Source organism: Aythya ferina (assembly GCF_964211825.1).
Source record: "Aythya ferina genome assembly, chromosome: 2".
Taxonomy (NCBI): Eukaryota; Metazoa; Chordata; class Aves; order Anseriformes; family Anatidae; genus Aythya; species Aythya ferina.
Genome location: NC_140297.1, coordinates 36,910,710 through 36,934,127, shown reverse-complemented (window position 1 = coordinate 36,934,127; position 23,418 = coordinate 36,910,710). Strand labels below are relative to the sequence as shown.

The 23,418-nt window shown below is 36.7% G+C and overlaps 1 protein-coding gene across 1 annotated transcript in view; it reads right to left on the bottom strand.

Moving 5' to 3' along the window:
* CHN2 (chimerin 2) overlaps window positions 1-23,418 on the bottom strand; it is a 163,898-nt gene that overhangs the window by 91,180 nt on the left and 49,300 nt on the right. Inside the window, exon 2 of the mRNA XM_084511120.1 lies at window positions 6,524-6,562. Within this exon, the coding sequence (XP_084367246.1) occupies window positions 6,524-6,562 (39 nt within the window). The remainder of the gene's footprint in view (window positions 1-6,523; window positions 6,563-23,418) is intronic.

The window sequence follows — 23,418 nt, the reverse complement described above, 5'->3', positions numbered from 1 at the left end:
AGACAGCAAACTGAGGTATTTAGGCTTATGTAAGTCATTTACATGAAAATTGGTTGCTGACCTGCAAACTAGTAAAACTGATTATTGTTTTAACTCTTAGAATCCTTATCTCTTTTTATGCTTTTATGCTGACTCTATACTTGGGAAAACTAGCTTGAAGTATTTGTTAGGTGTTTCTCAGGATTAAATCTCAATTTTGCATATACTGTGGTTGAAGAACAGAATGCTTGAATGCTTACTAGCAATGCATTTTTTTTCTTTTTTTTTTGGATAGGCCAAGAAAAAGTTCAGCCCATTTGAAAGACCTCACCACAATCTCATAATTTATTTCTTTTTAAAATTTGCTGGCAACTATTTATGAGCAAGCAAACATTCCTTTCAGAGCAATTACACCACATTCAAATGGCCCTGGATCAATTCTGTGAATCTTCTGAGGGCTTCAGGAGAGAGAGCTGAGGCCAGAGGTAGCCGCTGAACCCTGGCCCCCAGCTTCTTCACTTCTAGTATTTAATGAGATCCTTTCCTTCCTTTCCACTCAAAAGTCATGAGAGGGAGCTGACATACAGTGACAGTAATCAATTCCAGTGCAGACAGACTGTCTCTCCATAACTCCAGTAAAAATCCCAAAGGTTTGGATTGCCTCCCTTGAGGAAGGCCTTCTGTATGCTGTATTTGGAAAGATCATGTTGTGTCTATGACTGTTTTTTTTTTTTTTTTTTTTTAAAAAAAAAAGACCAAGTTTCTAGGACAAGGTTCTTCATAATGCTTGTGAAGCTCAGAATTATGCTTGTGAAACTCAGTCTTGAAAGTTGGTAGATTATGGGAGGAAAATAAATGTTAGTTGGTTTGATAAATGCTGGAGCCCTGTTCCAGAAAGGGAATGGAAATGCTAGATATTACTCTTCAGCACCTTCTCTTCCCTTCAGAACCTTCTCCTCAAATGGGGCTAGGAGAAGCTGCAATGAAAGCTGAGAAGCAAGGAAGTCCTCAACTTGCACCCAAGTTTCTCTTGGGAATGCAAAAGCTTTGGGGACCAGGCTAATATTAAGGTCAAAAAACCCATATCCTCTCCCTTTCCCAAGCCAATCTTTATGCCTGGTTCGTAAGAGGGACATATCAAGAGAATGCATGATAACTCATGTTCCTGTCAGTTTTAATGCATACGGATGTGTTCCAGCTCAAAATCTGTACTAAGAATTTGGATTTAACCTGCTTCACTCAGCACTGCCAGACCTACCACCACTTTTGCTCAAGATTTATGATAACTAGTGGTCTTACCTCTTTCAATTGTGTCATGGAGTAAGATCTCAAAGCCTTCCTTCCACACTTTTCTGACTGTATGAAATGTGTGTCCAAAAGAGTTGTCAAGCAAAGCATGAAAACTTTGCTTCAAAAATCAGAGACCGTTTCTTAAAACTCTATCTGTTCTGCAGCCCAGTATCAGGACTTTAAAAGGCCATTTCTGAATGTTTCAAATTCAGCATAATTTCTAATTCAGCAAGGTACTGATACTTAATGCTAAACATATTAAAGAAGAAAAGTTATTTTTTTCTTCCCTCATGCATTTCCAGTAAAGAAAAGGAACTCTATGGATTGAAAATATTGTAAGAATATGATTGCTTCCTCACCATCTAAAGTGAAAGATCTATTTCCCCCATTTATTCATTTGAATTTTAATTGAGAATTATACTTCATAAAAATCCCATTTTTCAATAATCAAAACTGTTAACTGACATAGCAAATTAAGCTAATGAAGCTGTTTCTAAAATAACCTCGATAGCTGCGGTGTAAAAGAAATTAGTCTGAAAAACACATATGATGCCTACATCTTGTGATATGTTGCATTTAAAAGAAATGAAAAAAGTAAAGAGCTCTTTGAAATGACCAAAAGGATCAGTGAGGCCGGTATCACTGCAGAAGCAAGGGTGGGGAGAAGAGTCAGCATTTCACAAAACAAAGGAGGAAATGACTAACAAGAGAGGGCATTTATATGAAAGACTTGAAAGCAAATACAGAAAACTGTATGTTGATAGGATGCAGTGGGATGAATCAGTGCAGGGATTCATGATGAATACTAGAAGGACAAATCATCTTAATAACTGTGTTTTGAATAGACTGTAGAAGGTTGTTGTCATTCTCAGAGAGGCACGAGTAATTAATCTGCACAATAATCTGAACCGAGAAAGACATTTGATTTAGAAATACATCATAGAAAAATAAAATAAGATTATTACTATACAAATAAATAATAATAATAATAATAATAATAATAATAATAATAATCTACATGCTGCCTTAAATGTGCAGGATGATAAAATGGCCTCAGGTAACAAGCATGTCTGAGCTTGTGAATGGTGGTAATCACAGAAAACATCATGAATGGGAAATGATTTCCTGGAAAAGACAAAACATTCAGATTTGGCCATATTAGCTTTGAATGGAAAGACATCAAACTGACAGCCCAGTGGAATTGCTAGAGAGAGATGCAGAACCATTAGATTGAGGGAGAGAAGTCAGATTGGGAACAGAAAGAAAGGACTGAGAACCACCACTGACATGATGGTGAGGGAAGGCAAACAGTACAGTGAGAGAGAAACAGCAGGGACAGACAGGCAGACAAGAATACCTGGAAAAGCCACCCAGCAGGGAGGTAAAAGAGCAGTGAAAACCCACATAAGTGAAGAACTAGGAAAAGACAGTATCTCACAGACTGAAGTATTATAGAGGAAAGCAAGTGTGATGCTACTGAAAGCTGTGTTCTTCTCTAGAAAGGCTCTCTCCTGTTTCTGCTACGAATGATTGCTATATGAAAGTCTGCAGATGAGTATGAATACAAGTGAAATATTATGGATAAGGTGACTTGATAAAAATGTGCCCTACAGCTAAGTTCCAATGAGCATAGACACCTCATTAAGTGACCTCATTTTCAGAAGTGCTGAACATCCTGGAGCTCTGCCTGATTTCATTAAATGTGCTGGGCGCTCACCACTTGGGCTGACGCTGCTGAGACCTCAGCTGAGTCCAGTGGATGGTCAGAAGTTCAGACAGCAGTTGACCCTTACTTACTCACTTGTTCCAATGACAACAAGCCTTAACTTTCTGCCTCATTTTCCCCTCATCAATGCTGGAAGTCTTAAAACAGAATCCAATTTATAAGGATATGGTTGACTTAAATAATACAAAGACATACTTATTTAATACAGCAGTAAGCAGCAATTGACATCTGATCCAGTCTATCTCAGCATGTAGAACTGAGAGGCAGGTTAGAGACAAACTCACTTTGGTTATAAAAAAAGATTACACTTGAATGAAATGATGCACTATTATTTTAGCCCTGAGAAAATTAACCTCATAAAAAATCAACTGCATGCAAAAAGAAAATGTATTATTACTGCTTAGAGAACAGCACCAGACCAGGATTAGCTTTTCAATCCAGCATCAGAAGCAAATGCACAGTAATAATACAGACAGAATTTTGGACCGAAATGTAGCAGTGCAATGGAAAAAACAAGCATCTTTTAAATGGCCCTTAAACAATCTTTATCTGTTTAATAATTCTAATATCTTGCCAATGTTCATAGCATCATAATCACTGAGGAGCATATAAAGGTAACAAAACTTTAATTGATTATAGAATTTCTAGAGGAATATTTCTTTGAGATGTAAAGTAACTAGTTGGAATCTCTCTCTCTCTTTCTTTTGTTCCAGCTACAGGATGAGACTTGTGTACCAGAATGAATAAGACAAATTATACAATATATTTTAGAAAGAACTGTCTAATTATGAAATCTGCTCTGTGTAGGTAACAAAGGGGTGACATGTGAAAGTCAACACTTACTCCTCTTCTGCCAGGGAAGAAGGACTATCATCACTGTCTTCATACTGTTTTTTCAATCTGCAGTGTGCCAGGAACTCAAGCTTTCTATTTTAACTCATGTGTGACTACTGCTCAATGATGCTCCAGTGGAGAGGAAAAAAATCCTATCATTGCTTACATAAAGCAGCAAAGAAATACACTGCCTTCTGCCTGAGAGTGTTTCATAGAGTTCCTTAGTTTTACATCTTTGTCCTCAAAAGCCAGGCATTTATCCATGTGCCCAGCTTGAACAATATGAACTGTCCTATTTCTGCAGAATTACTCATGTGCTTAATTAGGAACCTAAGCGCATGGCCTTCATTTCTAACAAAAGTGAGTGTCACATATTGTGCTTATTATTTGAAGAAGGAAGAAAGCAGGGGAACTTTACAAGGAGCTGAACCATGGCATCAACAGATACTCTGCACCTTACCACACTGCTTCATTCCTGAATATGGATCTGTGAAACCTATGTACCTTCTAACAGGTCTTCGTAAGCAAGTGAAGGTCTTTGACATTAGAACTACCCATCTTTTTCAAATCCAGCTGAAATAACCCTGTGAATTATGCCAAGTATAACGTGGATTCTGAAAGCTGTTCCACTTTGACCAGCATTTGCTCATGGATATGCGGGATACTGATTAATTGAATACTTTGACTGCATAAACAGGAAAATCTGCCTCTGTTGAAAAGCTGGAAGGATTGAAGCATCGATTACTATGTCAATAAAATACCACAAAGAGCACCTAAATTTATGCATCAGTTTTAAAAGAAGTCAAAACTGTATGCAAAATATCTTAAAAGTAAGTTAGCAAATGTTAAAAAAAAAAAAAAAGTTACCAGCTAAAATACATTTAAAACAGTTGTTAAATAGGCAGTAAACATAAATTGCTAATAGTAAAATACACAAACTAATTTAAAACTGTGATGAGATACAGGAGTAGATTACATCATAGATGAATGCTAGCATTACACATAATTTCTATAATTAATTTACCAGATTGTGATATTTTAGCAGGCTAAAGAAGCATATTTTACCAAACATTGCAATGAAAAACATATGTCTGTGGCTAAGCAGTCTCATCTGTAGCCTTAAACTGCTATCTGCATTTTGGAGCTGTGTAACTTTTTCCAAGGTCATTCATGTATGGGATTGAGACGTTGATGCTATGATGTTGTCACTACCACAATATTGGCATCCTACGTATATGTGAATAGAAAATTATATATTCATATTCTATCAGTTTATTTATTTATTTATTTAAGTTTCCTGGGACTATGTGTGCTCTTGGGCAAAATTAACCAAACTTTTTCACTGCATGCACTGACCTGCCTGTTACACTAGTGAGGTGACTAAGAGAAAGTAAGTAAAGGCATGTGCATGTTCCTTTTTTTTTTTTTTTTTTTTTTTTTAATGAAAACTTCCTTAAAGGAAACATCTGTTATTTCAAATCCTAGTCTCGTCAGAGTCAACAGGATATTTTCCACTAATTTTGGTTTAAGGCTGGTTAAGGCTGGTTTCTCTTCTAAAAGAACACACTCAAGTGTCTACTTTTCTCCAAGTGCTCTACAAAGTACACTGGAATTGTCCAACGAAAATCAATACATTCCTGTTTACTATATATTTAAAATACTGCATCAACAAAAATAAGTCTCTAGAAAACAGTGGTCTAATAAGTAATCAATAATTAGTTTTGTACTCAAATTTTGGATGAAAGAATCCTAGTCCATTCTGAGGCAGACTGCCATTCTCACGTAGATGTCTTTGAAGCCAGCATGGTAGTTTAATATACTTTTAAGTGAAGCCAACAAGTTTACTCAAGTCTTTAAAGTTATACATGTACACACATGTAACTACTGTGATCCTTGTCTTTTTGTACTTCCATTTTTGTGATGGTACCGTACTGAATTTGAAGTTGCCAAAATAAAAGGGTTAACTTTTGCTTGGGATAGTTCTGTATCCAAAAACAGTGGGAAAAATATTCAAAGCTACAGTTTCATTAAAGCTTCAGTAAGTGTTTAAAATACAAAGATCAAGGGTTTAAAAGGCAGTATTTTGTCTTAGATCTGTGCTATTTTGTTAGAAAATACATCTGAAACAACACCAAAAAAACAAACAAACATAAAATATGCACTTCTGCTCTGCGCTCCAAATCACTCTTCTAGAGACAGAGAGGAAGGTTTTAAGAACTGATAATGGTGTCTTCAACTTCTAAACTACCACTTCAAAAATCAGTTTATATTGCTAAGGATCAAAAATATTGTTATTTTAAAGTGAGCTGGTAACCCATATAAGAAGACAAGTATACTCAAGTCTGACCTTTAGTAAACACATGAAACATTATCCTCTACCTTTGGAGCCCTTCTTGAAAATCTCAGTGTAGGAGTGATGAAACCCAGGACTTCCACATTAGAAAACCAGAAAAATTAGCAACCCAGAAAAGCTGTGACTCTTAACACTGCTGAGTCTTGTTCTGTAGAGTCCCGGAACAGTTCAAGTTTCACTATTGTCCAATTTAGTAATTTCTACAGGCACCTAACCTAGTACATTTATGTCTTTTATTTATTTATTTATTTTTATTTTTATTTTTAACAAAAAAAGATAAAAGAAGTAACTGTGACACCATGGCAAATTACTAAGATTACTCCTATTTCTAGTATACTCACAATATGATTTCCATATTGGAGGCTGGTATTCTTCAGCATCTGAAACAGAAGTAAAAAGGGAGAAAGACATCAGTCAATTGGCCACTGGGTGAACCTGTCAGCATGCATTTTTCTGTTGAGAGCCCTCAGCTTGTCAGCAAAATTCACATTTCTTTCCCAAGAGAGATACTAGCTCATTTACAGTACAGTTTTCTGTGTGAGAGGAGAATATAAATTTCAGCCACTTGTAGATCCAATGTGTTTTTTCCAAATCATTCAAATACGTCAGGAATTAATTTCTTACCAATTTGCATAGTTTCCTGACTCACCAGTATTCTAAAATAATTAACTAGACTGGTAACTACGTTCTTTATTTACTTTATTTGGCATGATAAAGAGACAAATTGCTACTGGTTTTCAATCAGGTTTCTAACCCCACTATTAAGAATTTAGAATAATTATCAATGACCAATATAGGCCGTAGTTAAAAAGATGCACAGCTCAGATTGGACTCCAATGCACTGGTCTGACAGTTCCAACAATGAGATTCAATTACACTTCTTGAACTGTCTATAATATGTAATTTGCATATTTTTCAGAAACTGCATCAGCAATAATAATAATAAAAAAGTTAGAAAGAGACTGCAAAAACTGAAAACAGATGGTTACTGCCCTTCTCAATCGACAGGGCATAAAAAGAGTTGATATCTTCTCTTAGTGGAAGAGTTATACAACAATACTGGGTAAATGTTTGGCAGAGGGAACAGAGGTTCTGTCTAAAAGTGTAAGCTTGTAGAGCCTGAGCTAAAATAAAACCATGTTGAAAGCTCAGGGTACAGAAGGCTCTCTAGGCTGGAAAGGAGACTGGCACCACTTGAGGGCCATGCTGAGTACATGAGCCCACAAACCTCACTCCACAGGGAGCTTTCCAGCTCTCGGTAAAAAAGGCTGTTGTTACTCATCCACAAATCCCAGCAGAGGCCAAGCTTGAAGTGCAGGAGTTAACTAAGCTGCCATACATCAACCACAAAGGGTCGGGGTACCAAGAATTAGTTTGGCTCTGAACTGTCATGTTGCCAAACACTTTGAAGAGCCATTTATAGAGGGTATATCATTAATCTCCTAATACTGTGCAAGTTAATTAAGGTGTTTGGTATTTACCAAACTTCTACTTAAGTTATGCTAATGCAATTCAATTATAGTTGCATGGCTCACACTCTCTGTCTATTTATATACACACAACCACTTTAAATATATCCATGCAAAAGTTTGTTTACTAGGAACGTTAATCATTAAACTACCATCTGCCACTTTTAACTCCATTGTTTTTAAAAAAGGATAAAACCTAGCAATTATCACAGTTACTGCCTGGAATAATATGCTGCAACAATTTGCAGATATATTGATTGGGAAACCCATTCAATTTCGGTTTCAGCTGGATCCACTTCACAACTTTGGCAAAATTTAAAACGCTTCCAGACTGACAGAGTCATACAGTACTGTGGCAATCCAAGAGTAATTAGCTTGCAAGTTCATTATACAGAAGGATTATTTTAAATTATATGAAGCTATTCATGAGACCAGTGAAATTTATTCATGCAAGAGCAGGCTAATTTTTTCTCCTCTTACACTATAATGGTAATATATTACTCTTTTTTTTTTTCTATACATCTGTTGCTCTCTATATAGTTTACCATAAAACCATAATGTTGTGTATTATATTCCTTAATATTGTGTATTTTATTCCTCTGCCATACTTCTGTACTACTGCAAAGGGATTTCTGAATTTGCTTGTTAATAGTTTTTTTCCAGTAGGAGAAACATTGAAATAATGCAAATATTAGATTATCTGTACTTGTGACTTCAGAAAAGGAAATAAATGTTGGACAAACAATGAAAAAACAAGTATCAGATGTTGTTATAATCTTCCAAATTAATTATAAACAGCACAGTAAATTGAACAAGGAAAGCTGATCTACAAGTGGCCATAAAGTGCTTCATTAGCTTTAGACAGACTGATGGTGCGGAAATACTGTAGTCTAGGTGAAGAACAATCATCTGGGAGATAGTCATAAAACAAAACACTTGATAATTATGTTAGATTAGTCACAGTTATGAATCTGTTGGCCCAGGAAAGAGTGGACAGAACCATTCCTCAATAGCTAAAGTAATTCTTAAGAGCAGCACTCTCAGGAAAAACACAGGGCACTGACTCCATGTTCTCCTGCAGCATCCTTTGTGATGCCACCAGCTGATAACATCTTCTTAAAGTGCAGAGAACAAAACACTATACATGTGGTATTATTATTACTGTTTATTGTCAAGCTATTGTGCCTGATATCTGATGGCATCCATTTGCAGGGAAATTAAGAACAATTACCTTAAATACAACCTGGAAAGAGAGGTCATGTCTAAAGATCAGAGAAATGTTTAATGGAGCCCATTTATCAATGTTTTGCTCCATCTGTGGATAGAAGCCATTGAGCCCCTCTGCAAGCATGGGACATGTTTTTATTTATTTATTTATTTTTATATTATTCCTCCTTTATTCTAAGGTAGCTCTACTAATTCAATTGTACTTCACTCTCCATCACTAGGCTGAACAGCACATTCACTGAAGTTGCCATTAATAGTTTGTTTGGGTGGTTGACTCCATTAGTATATGACACCTCAGCTCCCATAGCTTTTGTCTGCAGTTCTGCACATGGTAACAATCTCTGCAAGGACCACAGACCTTGGTTTTGATCTTCTTGGCCAAGATCAGTCAATAAATGTATCTCACTCGGCACAAATTACAAGTGCTCCAAGTTTATATCTCGTTAAATTATATTCCTAATGTGAACTTTGATCACAGTGCTTAACATAACTGTGATAGGCAGAGTGTGAAAAAGGGCTTCACTGATATATTCTTAGGTGATAAGACAGGATCTCTCCTACTGCTGTTTTCTCGAGGGTTTCATGCTTTCAACAGTGACAGGTCTAAATTCAGAAAGAAAGATAGCTAAAAGCAGGGTTGCAAGCAGTCACGACAGGAGAAACCAAAAGAACAAAATTATTATTACTTCTGAAAAAAATCAAGTAAATGTCACAAGGTCAGCTATCATATGCCTGAAATTAGAGACACTTTCATAGAATCATAGACAGCTTGGGTTGGAAAGGACCTTAAAGATCATCTAGTTCCAACCTGACTGCCACAGTCACAGACACCACCCACTAGATCAGGTTGGCCAGGGCCCCATCCAACCTGGTCTTGAATACCTCCAGGGGTGGGGCATCCACAGTTTCTCTGGGCAACCTGTTCCAGTGCATCACTAAAACTACACAATACCTAGAACTTTATGTCATTTTTGTTATTTCAAGTCTTAATATAATTACTGCAGCAGAAATGGAAAGGAAAAAAAAAAAAAAAAAAGAAAACCAAGGTGTCATCACACCTCTCCTAAACTGGAAAAACTCAAACAGGCAAAAAAGGTGTGAAAGACATCCATGAAGTCTTACAGGTAATACCATTAGCTAAACACTTTGAAACATAACAGTTGAGAAGGTTATTAGGACTAAAACAAAACACTAATGGTTAAATGGTAAACAGAAAGGCAAAAGGAATGGTGAAAGCTGACACCTGTGGAATATGACAGCTACTAAAATGTTTCTCACTACATGCTAATACAGTTATATTGGACAGGAGACGATACTACCCAAAAGTGTCAAACCAAAAATAACACTGTGGAATTGGAAAGTAGGAATAAGGAAAGGCAGATTAATTCTTCACATAGTTTGCTTTACTCTTCACATTGTAAAAAGAAAATGGAAAGGCTTTTAGGAATAAATTTTATTTCATAAATCTGATGGAGCACCATAGAACTGAGTAAGTGTAAAGAGAGTACAGTTAGTGCTAAAACATTGGCAAAATTTAAGCAGTCAAATAAAAAGTAAAACTACACAAGACTTTTTTTTTTTTTTTTTTTTTTTTGAAGAAGCAAGATGGTAGAAGACTATTTCTGTAGATGATGCATGATAAGTTAATACTTTACTTAGAGCTGTTCTTAAGCAATTTCTGAGAAATGAGGCTTACAGTAATTACATAGTAAGCAAAGTTATCCATGTACTTCAAGCCTTGTTATTCTCCATTCCTGGCTCTGTACCAAAGGTGCCACCTTTCTGGAAGTAGCTGTGAAGATACTGGAAAGTCTGAATTGCTTTTTACTACTTCCTTGTACTTTATGAAGATGACAATGTAATGCCTGTAATGCCAACATTTGTGTTTTTATACTACCAACACTGGGACTGACCTAGAAAAAGTAGCTTTACTAAGACACTAATTAAGCAAAAACACCAATTCTTTTGACTACTAAAACAGATAATGCACTGGAAAGAGGAAACTGGTTTACAGAAAAGATCACAAATTACATCACACAATTCAAACATTTCTAACTTATAAGTGGAATCTCTAATTATAAGGGGAACAGTAACAAAACTCCAAACTGTAGCTATGTGCCATGCCCAGTTTAGGAATCAGTGCTTTTTGGAATCTCTATAGTACTAAAGAGTTATACAGACTGGTAGAAAAAGACAGCTATCAAAGGGTCACCATTAGTATGCTAGTGTCTTCATAGCCAGTACAAAATAGGAGTAAAACACTTTATTTATTTATTTATGGCCTTTGTCCTTAGTATAATATTAAAAAAAAAAATCTGTACTTCACCTTGGAAGCACTGTCTCAGCTTGGATTTTCTGCCATCATTGTCTGAACTTTAGACTTCCTTTCCAGTAACAACTCATTTTAAAATTATGATTTGTGTGTGCAAGAAAAGACCTGTATGTGTGAGGAAGAGCCAGTTTGGAAGGGACTGGCTTATTAGCAGTGTACAGATAAATGATTCACTAATTTTTTTCATCTTCTATTTTTATTTTCAGGACCAAAACTAAAGACTATTAGTATTTTAAAGTCTTTTGTATATTTCCCTTTAAAATATTTTGCACATTTTTACCATATACCACATTTCCATTTTGATAGCTTTGTTTCCAATACATTGTTAGCATGTTATTAAATACATTTTTATTATTTTTATATATGTAATTTTATAACAAACATGTAATTTTTGAGTAAAATGCCATGTGAAAGATGAACAGTATTTGTATTCTTAAAGACACGTGTATATTTCTTATATTTTTCTTCATACAACTAGGATTATATTATACAATTGACTAGGATAGTTGAGGTTGGAAGGGACCTCTGCAGGTCACCTTGTCCAAGCCCCCTGATCAAACAGGCCACCTAGAACTGCTTGTTCAGGACCAGATCCAGATAGCTTTTGGCTGTCTTCATGGAAGGCTCATGTTTAACTTGGTATCCATCATGACACCCAGCTCCTTTTCTTCAGAGCTGCTTTCAGCTGGCTGGTGCCCAGCATCTATGGCTGGATAGAGATTAAAGTGAAAAGAGTAGTGAAGTAGCTTCTTTGTTAAGGCCAGTTCTTCAACATGTAAAACATCACTGCATTATTTAATTTCCATTATGTGCTTAAAACTTAACAATTATCGAGGCTCATTTTCATCTTATCTGGTCCCCTAATGGCCAATATGTTGAATGGTGAATAGCTATTTTCATTTGTTTTACCCTCTTGTAAATTAATATATATGTATACACAACTATCTCACATTGCAGCAATTTTGGCTATTTTGAATAGGCACTTTTATGTTTGACAGTCATTTAGCAAATACATTTGGGTGTTATGGTTTCTTCTCTTCCACACAGGAACTGCCCTTACAAGCATGCCTGACTGCACTTTGAGAAAGAATATTCTTATTTTCTAAGTTGCAAATAATCATACTGTCAAATGAGCACCTCTCTTTGACTCCTAAAAAGTCAACGTTCCTTTGAAGAGCAAAATTAATTCTCCTGCAGTTAATAATTAGTGATGTAGCTGCTGAAACACTTCAGTGTGTCAAAAGCTTTGTTTAATGTTTCATTCAGAACACACATTTGCCTGCAGAAGCAGCCAGTAGTTGCCAGCTTTATTGCTGAACTTTCTCTTTGCCAGGACATGGACAACTAGAATATGGAAACATACTTCAACTTTTGCCTTAATGAGACACTTCAACTTCCAGTGTAAGGCTCAGCAACAGAAATGATCAAATTGTTTATTTGCAACATACTTTATAATTGGTATATTCATCCAGATTGTGGGTGCTTCCTGCTGCGCTATTCTCTTTTTAAAAAATTCAGTGATAGTGTGTAATTTAAAATGTCAAAAAATGCTCACAAAAGGGGTGGAGTTCTATCCTGCACAGCAATTAGGCTGAAACAGTAAGCTTTTAATTAGCACAATGTAAATTGACAGCTATTTTGTATCTTCTGCTTTTGCCTATCATAAACTTATTATTAGAAACCACTGCTATAAATGTAGCTCATTTAGTCCATTCTACAAATAAGAGTCTTCCTAAATTGTGCTCTCTCTTGCTTTTTGCATTGGAATTCAAAACAGTATCTCTTCACTGGTATGCAGGTGGTCAGTCCATGGAAAAATTGGTTTCATGCACATATCTGCCTTCCTAAAATGCAGGTAAAAGATCCCCCATATAGGCAAATGTAATAGTTTAGAAGAATTATCAAGTATCAAAGGAAATACTATGGTGACATAAGAGCATTGTGAGGGACCTACTCCAAAAAATCACAAAAGATATGAGTTATTTGAACCCACAACTAAACCTGTAGGAAAAAAGGCTTAAAGAGGCATTTTCTGCAATGGGTGAATAGTGTTCAGACAGCTATGATCATTCAACTGTAGCAATATTTTGTTCAATTAAAACATTTGCCTGCTTTTTAAAACATTTTAAAAACAATTTATAACATGGCATTCTGCATGTTTTAAAGAAAATCATAACTGAATGTGCCAGACAAGTCAGAAAGTTAGAATTCTATCTTTCAAAATTTCAAAATGGACAGAAGGAACATATACAGCTCCCAATAGCAATAGGAAAACTGTAAGAGAAAGGAGTATTTGTACAACTCCACTTCTAGAAGTCCTTTGAGGAGACCAGTCTTTCAGGGATACTGTGTGAGGCCCAAGAAATGCAATTAAAGACATTCTTCCAGATGACAAATCACAGAACCTAGAGGGGTCTAAATTAGCTGATGTGAATATTCTGAATGATTTAAATATTTTCTGGGAAATCTATATGACTTAATAGTATAGCACAGTATCCACACTACCTAATCTTAGGCAGGTAGGTCTGTTTTCATGCTGAATCACCTTTAATCTATTTGACTTCAGATGCCAGTTAAGAGCCTCCATGACTGAGGTGCTCTGAAGCATTTTGTTCACAGAGCAACAATTAAGAATTTCCTTGTTCAAGTCATCACAGCATTGTGTCTAAAAACTATAAAGGATGATGCTGAGAAAAAAAAGTCACAAAATATCTCCTTCATGCTTGACTGCCAAAAATCTGTTTTAGTTAATGGCTGCCATTAAATTTAATCTGGTCACTAAAAATTAAACTTGAGTGCTTGTTACCATTATTCAATTTAAAGCCAGTGTAATTAAAATGTAATAGTTATTTTCACATTTTCATGTGTTTAATCAAGAAACCAGAACTATCCACAAATTAAAATGGCACAACTGGGGCTGTGCCTGACTGAGAGACTGGTATTTCTTTGGTAGGAATAAACACATGACACAAGTTAAATCACATCACATTAGCAGAACTCGTATCTTACTTAGATATATTTTAGTGTCTAACTAATGACCAGTTAGTTCCTGGCTAAAAATCAAGACCAGATCATCAGTTGGCATATAAGAATAGCTCCACTGAAGTAGTTTTATCACTGTGCAGAATGTGGCAATGTATTTCCCGTCATTTACTTATTGCAATCTAAAAAAAAAAACAACAAATACAACAGAACCAACAACCCTCTCCCCAGCTCTCAGTCAATGATCCCTAGACTCAGCAAAGCAATCCATGCATTATATGAAAAAGCATGTGACCGAAATAACCGCAATAATGCCAAAAAATGGCATTAAAAGGGTCACTGTAATCACGGCGAGGTATTTCAATTAGAACATTTATGTTGAAATAGTGTCAGCACATTCCCTGTTCCAGAAATGCACTCATAAATTGACATGATGCCCATTTATCTGGCTTGTCAAAGGAGCCAATACATTCCCTGAAAAGTTATTAACCTTTAGCAAAATCCAAATCATTGCTTTTGGTAACTCTGTTATTTTTGACATGTGTCTTTTTATCATCTCTCTGACCAAGGGCACGAATGTTTGCTTTTGACTATTCAAGGGCACCACTGGTTCTAGCCCTGCAGTTGACAGTGGATGCTATTCAACAGCTTCCCAGCACTCATCTCTTTCCCACCTGCATTCACACCTCTCTGGATGTAGAAATACAAAAAAGTATTTTTTGTATACAGAAAAGTATTTTTAAAGACAAACACTGCAGATTCAGAAACAAGTGGAAACCTAGCAGTTCATAGTGCTCAGGAAAGCCATGTGATTTAGAGAGTTTAAGTCGGTAATGTACAAAAATCTCAAAATACATTGTACTCATCACAAGGTCTACTCAGATACCGGAAACCTTGCTGAACTGTGCAGTAGCCTACACACAGTTTCAGGCCTCAAATATCAGAGATGGGAACTACCCTGCACACTTAAGGACCTGAAGAAGAATAACAGGGTAGCAAATAGTGAGACCTTTCTTTGGCTTCCTTTATAGTTCCTGCAGCATTTGCTGCAATATTTGCTTCTATACTATATTAGAGCATGAAAAACAGGAAAAACACCACCCACCTGCAAAGCATATTAATCATTCCCACAGCTTTCTGATAAAACTCTGAACAATCACCACTCCTAGTATAAGAAGCAATGCTGTAGCTGTGTACTTTGTTACAAAAAAAAAAAATAAATCATTTTCCTTTTAATTGCATTCTTTGGTGGGTAGTTTTGTTCAAGTTTGTCAGTTACATTCATGGCCAATAGAATTATTATTCCATGTGAAATACGGGAAATTACTTTCTGGATGTTCAACTTTTTTTTTTTTTTTTTTTTAAATAGCTTTGATTAATCGATGTCAGATTTTCCTGCGGTACCCACCTTCTCTTCAAATATGTACAAACAGGCAAACACTTCACAAGACTTTCTGTAATACCGCCACCCACAATTTAACTGCTCCCCTAGTACTGCTGTTCTTACAGTTATTAATTTTGATCTGATTAATAGCGAAAGGTTTATTTCCTTTAAATTAAGTTCCATAATAATACGCTTATGTTGACAAGGTTCTTATGTCATAAAAGCTTCCCTTTTCTACTGCAATTTTAGCAATAAAACAGTTAGTACCAATATTTAAAATTGCTAGAAAACTATTTGAGACCTTTTTTTTTCCCCTCAGATGAATACGATTTATGTATTGTTTCCTAACTCAGGAGGAATTTTAATTGCTTTGTGGAAGTCTGTAATTCTTCCAGGAGCTTTTTACTACTGCCTGGCACTTTTACAATTGATAATGAGTTCTTATAGTATCATGTGGTTCCAAATACATTGTATGAAACACTATAACATTTAAAATATGCTTAGGTCTTCCATAAGTTTGATCAAACCAACCACCAGGGCAGTACAAAACACCCCAGGCATGGAGAAGAGTTTTGCTTTGCAACTTGCAACTTTGGCTGCACTTTGTCTATAGAATCACTGTGGTTAATAGTGTGTTGTACGAGGCAAACCCCTAGTTTCTATAATGTTTTAATCATCAAACCAGAACATATCCACAAGAGTGCTCAGAGGGCAGATGGGGGCCTTGGTTTTACCAGTGCCTACAGCAGCATTGAGTGGGAGGACAGAATTCAGCCACATGTGATGTACAAAGGAAAATGTGACTGCAGCCTGATTAACATCCAGATCTCCTATTCTGCAAATTTGGAAGATGCATAAAACAAAAAAATACTTCATTTAAGTATCTTAGAACACATGAAGCTTCTTTGTTTGTGATAAGTAAATTATATACATTGAAAGAAAGAATTCTCAGTATAAAAATTGATTTTATTTCTGCATCATCTGAGATAGGCTGGTTATCTTTACAAAGGAAGTAGAAACCACAATTTTTTCTCAATAACTTCTTTGGAATTGTTTTTTGCCCTTCTAGAAATCACACAAAAAAAATGTTTCTCACTCCTCTATACCCCACTTATCTTACAGATACACTCAGAGGATGGTCAAGCCAGTACTTGAAAGCTCATCCATTAGATCCATGATCCTAAAATCAAGACAGTAAGTAAAAAAATCCTCTTCCTCTAAGCTATTTTTAAAGATATGCACAGGTACCACAAACAAATCCTCTAACTTGTCCCACTAAAACAGTTTGTGTAACGTCAATTAATTATAAATAAGGTTATGGTTTTGGCACAAAAATGCATATTTTACAGCAGAGGGAAAAGAAGCAATATTAATCAAAAGCTTAGAACATATATTTTTTATAAGATTACAGTAGTTAAGCAATAACCAACATTCAATACAGTATCAGTAATCAAGAATACTTCATACCGTGATTTATACCCTCCAGATGATGAAGTTCAGAAGTCACATATTCTCATACCCCCCCCCGCCCCCTCCCCTCCTGTTTTTTTTTTTTTTCCTCTGGAACAAATTTGGTAGAGGATCTTTCTGAGCTAGCATGGCCTCTCCTTTGAACAGCAAATGAGTCAGAATTCCTTTAAACGCCCATAATTCCTTTAAATAATCACAGCCTTTTTACTCTGAAACCCAGCTAAATGTACTGCAGAATTATGGGAGATGCCATGTCCCTGTACCCCAACTTCCAGAGCATGTACAGAGGTATCAGTAGGCCACCAGATCAATAGCTATGAACACACAAAAGATGCTTTATATCAATTGCTTCCTAACCATGTAACTAAACAGAGGTTTGTTCCTCTTATAACATATTGGTCTTCATCTAGCAGAACAAGATTCAATTATTAATACTTTTATTCACATAAAACAAACATGTGTATACATGCTCAAAGACTCAAAACTGTCAGCATAGTTAGACTGGTGGTACTCAGGAGCTCAGAGAAGGAATAACAAAACAAATTCCAGTCAGCCCTTTGAAAATCTGGTAAATCTCCAAAGTAATATGATGCATTTTTTATTATTTTTTGAAGCAAATGTGAATGGTTTGTGCAGAGCAGAAACTGCAAATCTTACTAGAAGCCACCGTCCTGCAGACCTGCTCCCATTTAGGAGACAGGAAATCTGTGTGAAGGATGAGCAAGTACTCTCATCTCTGACACCTCTACAGCTACTGTGGATATGTAATCTTGTAAAGACACCAATGGATGAGAAAGATATTTTTTTAAGATTTTCCTACTTTTCCTCTATGTTTGTTATATCATACAGGAAAGCCTGTCAGAGCTTGTCAGATCATCCTAGCAGCTAAACCTCCCCAAATACAGACCTTCTTGAGAATCCAGTGGCTGAGGCTGCTGGTCATCTGCAGGTTTGCTTGGCCACACTAGAGGTTTGTAACTAATGACTGGCAGTGTGCTGCCCTACAAGCTACCCCAACGAGGTTAAGCTTTTTGCTTCATTTCATCAACATTATTTGATGCTTAGAGAGAGAGATTGAGCAACCATGTCAGCTTTGTGCACCAGGCACCATAAAAATGTTCTACAATTATAGAATATACATTTATTTTAAACATTTACTTCTTGGGCTTTTTATTTTAAAGGATAGTTAAAAATAAACCATCCTGAGAGTAGATGACAGCAGAAAATAGACCTGAATATTAAAAAGAAACACCTCTCAAAAGGCAAGTACAGTGAGACTTAAAACCAATTTGTAAGATGAAGGCTAAACAGACCACTTACTATTGCCATCTGATAGCATCATTCAATATTGCTTGAAATTCATTAATATGCTAGGTAATGTAAGTATAGTGCATGTATACAGAATTAATTCTATTAATTTCTACATTAGAAAAATCTACTGAAAGAGGAGGAGAATAATTATAAGGCAATCTTATCCATCTGTGGAAAAGGCTTAGCAAAACCCATCTAAACCTCAGAAGAATAATTATCCCATGAGACTCACACCTCCTGGGAGTGCCCATTATTGTGTTAGGAGAACATAAAACTGACAGCTATTCAGAAAGACCTCTACAGTAATTTCAGCTTAGCTTTACTGCTTATCTGCTTTGTCATCTTTTTAGAATATCTACAAGCTTCCAGCTGACTTACCAATATTATATTTTATTTTTACAAGTAAGCAGTAAATGCTTCTTTTACAGCATATAATTTGTGTAACAGATGGAATATTTGAGAAATGTTTATGCATCTTAAATAAAAGGCTGTTCAAATTTAAATGGTTTTATAGAGTAATAATATTTAATTTAGATCTGCCTAGAAACTGCTGACTGCTTAGTCAGATTAGGTGGAACTCCATATGAGACAAAAAGAAAAGCATTTTATTATCATTAAATATTCCCATTATGGTAGCATTTGGAGCCCCAAATCAGATTTGGTGTTATGTCCAACTGCTAACAAGTGCAGTCTGAAAACAAAACACAGCAGCTGATGACCTAAAAGTGCTTGTGATTATAGTGTGCGGCAAGCATCCAATAGATAAAAGGAAAAAGGATGGAAAAGCAAAAGGGTAACAGGAGGGCTATCCATGTCAAAGCAGTGCATCCTCCCCTAACTATTAAGAAAAGAGTTTCATCTGACTACAACACTGAGATAGCCAGAAAACAGAAGAAGATGGTGTTAAAACCAAAAATAAAAAATTAAGAACCATGGAACATCAAACACACACACTAGGGATAACTTCAGTTGATTTATTATTACATTAGGAAGCTTTGCGTATAAACATTAGGAAAAATGGTGGAGATTTAGTTCCTTCTGAAAGCCTGAGAAAAAACAACCTCAATACATTCATGATACATTTTTATTGAAGTGACACATCACATAAATAATACAATTATTCTGGATCAAGGTTCTGTAATAACTTATTTCTCCCGAAGAGTGAATTATTCAAAAGCAAACTGCATCTCACTGTGAGTGTATCCTTCCCTGCTTAAGGTGCACCAGAGAATAGCACCTGACTTTACCATACTTTAAAAGACGTGCCTGTACCCTCCCTATTGCTTGGCAGTCGGATTTCAGTGCATCATTTTATCTGATGCCAGTCAATTTACTCACACTGCTGCTGTGCAAAGTCTAGTTCAGAGTCCCCAAACAGTAAACATTTTCAACTGAGAAATGCTTCTTTCATTTATGTATTCTGAAAACTAATTTATTGTCTAGAAGAACTACATCTCTTCCCAGCTTCTCACTCATTAGGGTCCAAAAATCAGTCCCCACTGGAATGATCAGGCCAGAATTGAAAGCAGTCATGTATATCTGATGAGGTAGACAAGGCACACTGTTGGTGCCATTAGATAGCGAAATTCAGGAGAACGCCAAGTCCTGCCACAGTCAATTTATGATGACATAACAGTTGGCTAAAAAGAGATGTGAAATGTGGGCTTCCAGCTACAAGACCTACTGGTCTTGCGCAAAAGCACTAAGGAAAAAATCAAGACGAGGTTGTGTTTCATGATGATTAGTTGCAAAGCACACCTCCTCAAGAAATGTATTATAGGCACCTTTAATATAGCAGGAGATGTCAATGATATCTCAAATGACTCACTTGAAAATGCTCCAATGGTATTACAACAATGGAAGAGATGACTGATTAGGTGCCAAAGTGGTTTGATGCCAGCTCTGAAGAAAGCCTTTGTAGCCCTTATAACTTCTCTTAATACAGATTCAACTTTAAGTTGCAACATCCTTCAAAATCAAAGCTGTGATTTCAGAGCTCTGCCCTGACTGCTGCTGCTGCTGTACAGCAGTATTAGCCTAGCAGGCATGCTTTTTGAATATCCTAGACCAGTGTACTACATTCCCACACCACTTGTTCTGCATTCAAACCACTGTCACTATTGTCCTCTGTACAACAGCCGAAAAAAGCTCACATGCTTTACTTAAAAGGTACTGCAAAATATGTATTAGCTTAAAGATTATCAGAAAATGAATGTAAGTGGGAATAAAGCAACACAACCAGTGCTAAGGGCAAATCTTCTAGGAGGTAAAAATGAATAAAAACTACAACTGACTGATATCCCATGATACTACAATTTTGCAAAAAATTCAGCATCAGAGTGTGCCAAACTTTGGCTTGTAAAACTTATCATTGCTCCACGGATTTCAGTAGGGTGGGAGTGATTTATTGCAGCGAAAAATCTGCCCAGAATTATATATAAGCATCCTAGGCTCAGATGTCCCAGTGGTTATGGGGTTAACTTAGCAGATGGTTCTCATGTTCCTCTCAGTAAGCTCAGTATCAATGACTGGAATGTACTCTACTCCGCACTGAAGGAACAAGAACATATATTTATCAATTATAATATTTTTGTTCATGCAGGATGTAACAGTAGCCATAACTAAACACACTCTGATTTATTCCTTAAAGACCAGAACTCTTGCCACTGAAAAGGCACTTGACTTTTGCATCCCTGTCCATAACTACAGAAGCTTTCTCCTTCATCAGAATTTACATGAACTGCTGAAATAGTCAAGATTAACGTATCCCACAGAAATACAGAAGTATGCTCCTCAAACTTTCCACCAGCTGAACACAGGTTTTGCTGATCACTGAGATAAATATCTAATTTGATGAAAAAATCCTAAGTCTTTTTAAAAACTAAGCTAAAAAACACCAAAATCCCAGGCTAGAGGCAGTATGAAATGCTAATTCAAATCCTGTTTAAATCCAATTCCTTTACCCATAAACATTGTGAAGACAATCTTATTTCAGAACCGAAACCTGTATCTCTACTTATTACAAAGTAAAACACGGTATCCCTGACCAAAGACCAGTAATCAGATTTAAAAATGGATGAGTTCTAGTGGATATATCCTAATTTAGATGAAAAATTTCACTGAGGTCCATCTTTTTTTCTGAACGTGTTCATATACATTAACAAGCATATACAAATGTACAAGTCTCTTCCAAATACTCCCTGTGTTACTCTCCATCCCTGTAAGACAGAGAAGAGCAACACAATCTTTCCTTCAGCCTCTCTGGGGCAGGCAGCTTTGCATCCATCTGAGCTATCTTACCCTGAGCCCTGTGCAGTAGCAGAACCCCACTTCAAACCTGGTATTTAGATATTGAAGTAAAACGAGCAACAAATACTTGTGCTACCACAAATACTAGAGCACATTAAAGAAAAAAAAAAAAAAAAAAGCGCCATTCTACACTAGCACAAAGCAGGGGTAGGATAGAAAGAGGGAGACAGAAACGAGCAAATCCAATCTTCAGGGCAAAGTTCAGTGGAGTAAATATTTCTAATCCAACAAAAATAGCACGGTACTGTTGTGGTGCTCCATCTGGGGCACAGAAATCAATCATAGCTGCTGAGAGCATCACTGGAGAGTGATACAGGCAAGAAAACTGCTGTTGCATTATGAGTTGAAATGCGTCTCAGGAGCTTTTCTTCAATGCTTCCGAAGTGCAATGTTTGCAGCAGGCGGTGGCACCAGCAGCAGGGAGGCAGGCTTCCAGCCGGCTTCCCCCAGCCTCACAGGAGAGACATCTCTTTCGTCTCCCCTCTGCTTTCAGCCTGCAGCCCCTCCTATTCCGTGGCAGGGGAAGGCAGAAGTTGAATGGTGTGAAAGTGGAAGGAAATCAAGAAAGAACTTGAGTGGCTGTGCTTGGCCCAGAAAGCAGTGGCTCTGTACCTGCTCAAAGCACCACAGGAGGTAGAGCAGGCAAGGAAAGCAAATAAGAAAACGGCCTGCCTTGATTCCCTGCCCTCGGCATGGCTCCTGTGAGAAGAGCCTCTAGTCTTCACTCGTCGGCACCGCTCCAGCTGAGCAGAGCTGCAGCGGCAGCAGCAGAATTTGCTGGATCACGTCTCTACCTACCAGCAACCCTCCAACCAAAGGCTTTCATGTGGTCTCTGCTCTCTCGTACTACTTGTTCTAGACAAAAAAAAAAAAAAAAAAAAGAGCAGGTCAGGTCAGACAAACCTGCTGCTAAGTGTTTATCTCAGCTACTGCTTATTTATTTACTTACTTTCCGCAGTGGGACTAGGCCTTAGCGGGCACCAAGGCCTCCCAGTCTCCTTCTGTAGTTGCTTCTGCAGACTGGCCCATTCCCATGTCACTGTCTGCTGCTCAGGGCCTTACATCCTGACCACGGAGGTGGATATTTTCAACCGGCATCCTCACTACATCAAAGGGTTATTATCACCCTGAGAGCTCTTTTCATTAGCCAAACATTTCTCCCCACTCTTTTAAGCTGAAACCACCACTTCTACTTAATGGAATAGCAATTACTTGAAATAGTTGGCTTTTTGCTGCAATGCATCACTCTTTCAAAGTCTGATATGCTAATAAAAATTGTATGCTAACATAATGTATAAAATATCATCTCCGATTTTAAACTAAACCAAAATTTATTGGCTCCAACAGTGCAATGCTGATCTACCCAATGAATATTAATGTACTAACTTAGGTAGCAGAGTCTTATGCCATCGGGGAACTAAATCAGGGTGGAAGAGCACACGCAGCCAGGCACTGGGGGCAGTCTGTTTTCTGTTTCAATAGAACCTCAATTGTACTCAAACCTGAGTGCAGTTCCAGACTGAAAAGTAAACTTTAAATGATATGGTATTTTTTTTGCTAGGTGGCAGCTCTCAAACACCATAAAATATTCTTTCAAACCCCTAGTAAATGAATTAATTGGCAGTCCTGCAGACAAAAATCCCTAGTTCTTTACTTCTTCTAAGGCATCATTACCAATTATGGGATGCTGGCAGGACAAATTATGCTCTCAGTTATATCTCTACAACCCACCTCTCTCCTGCTTATGCTCTT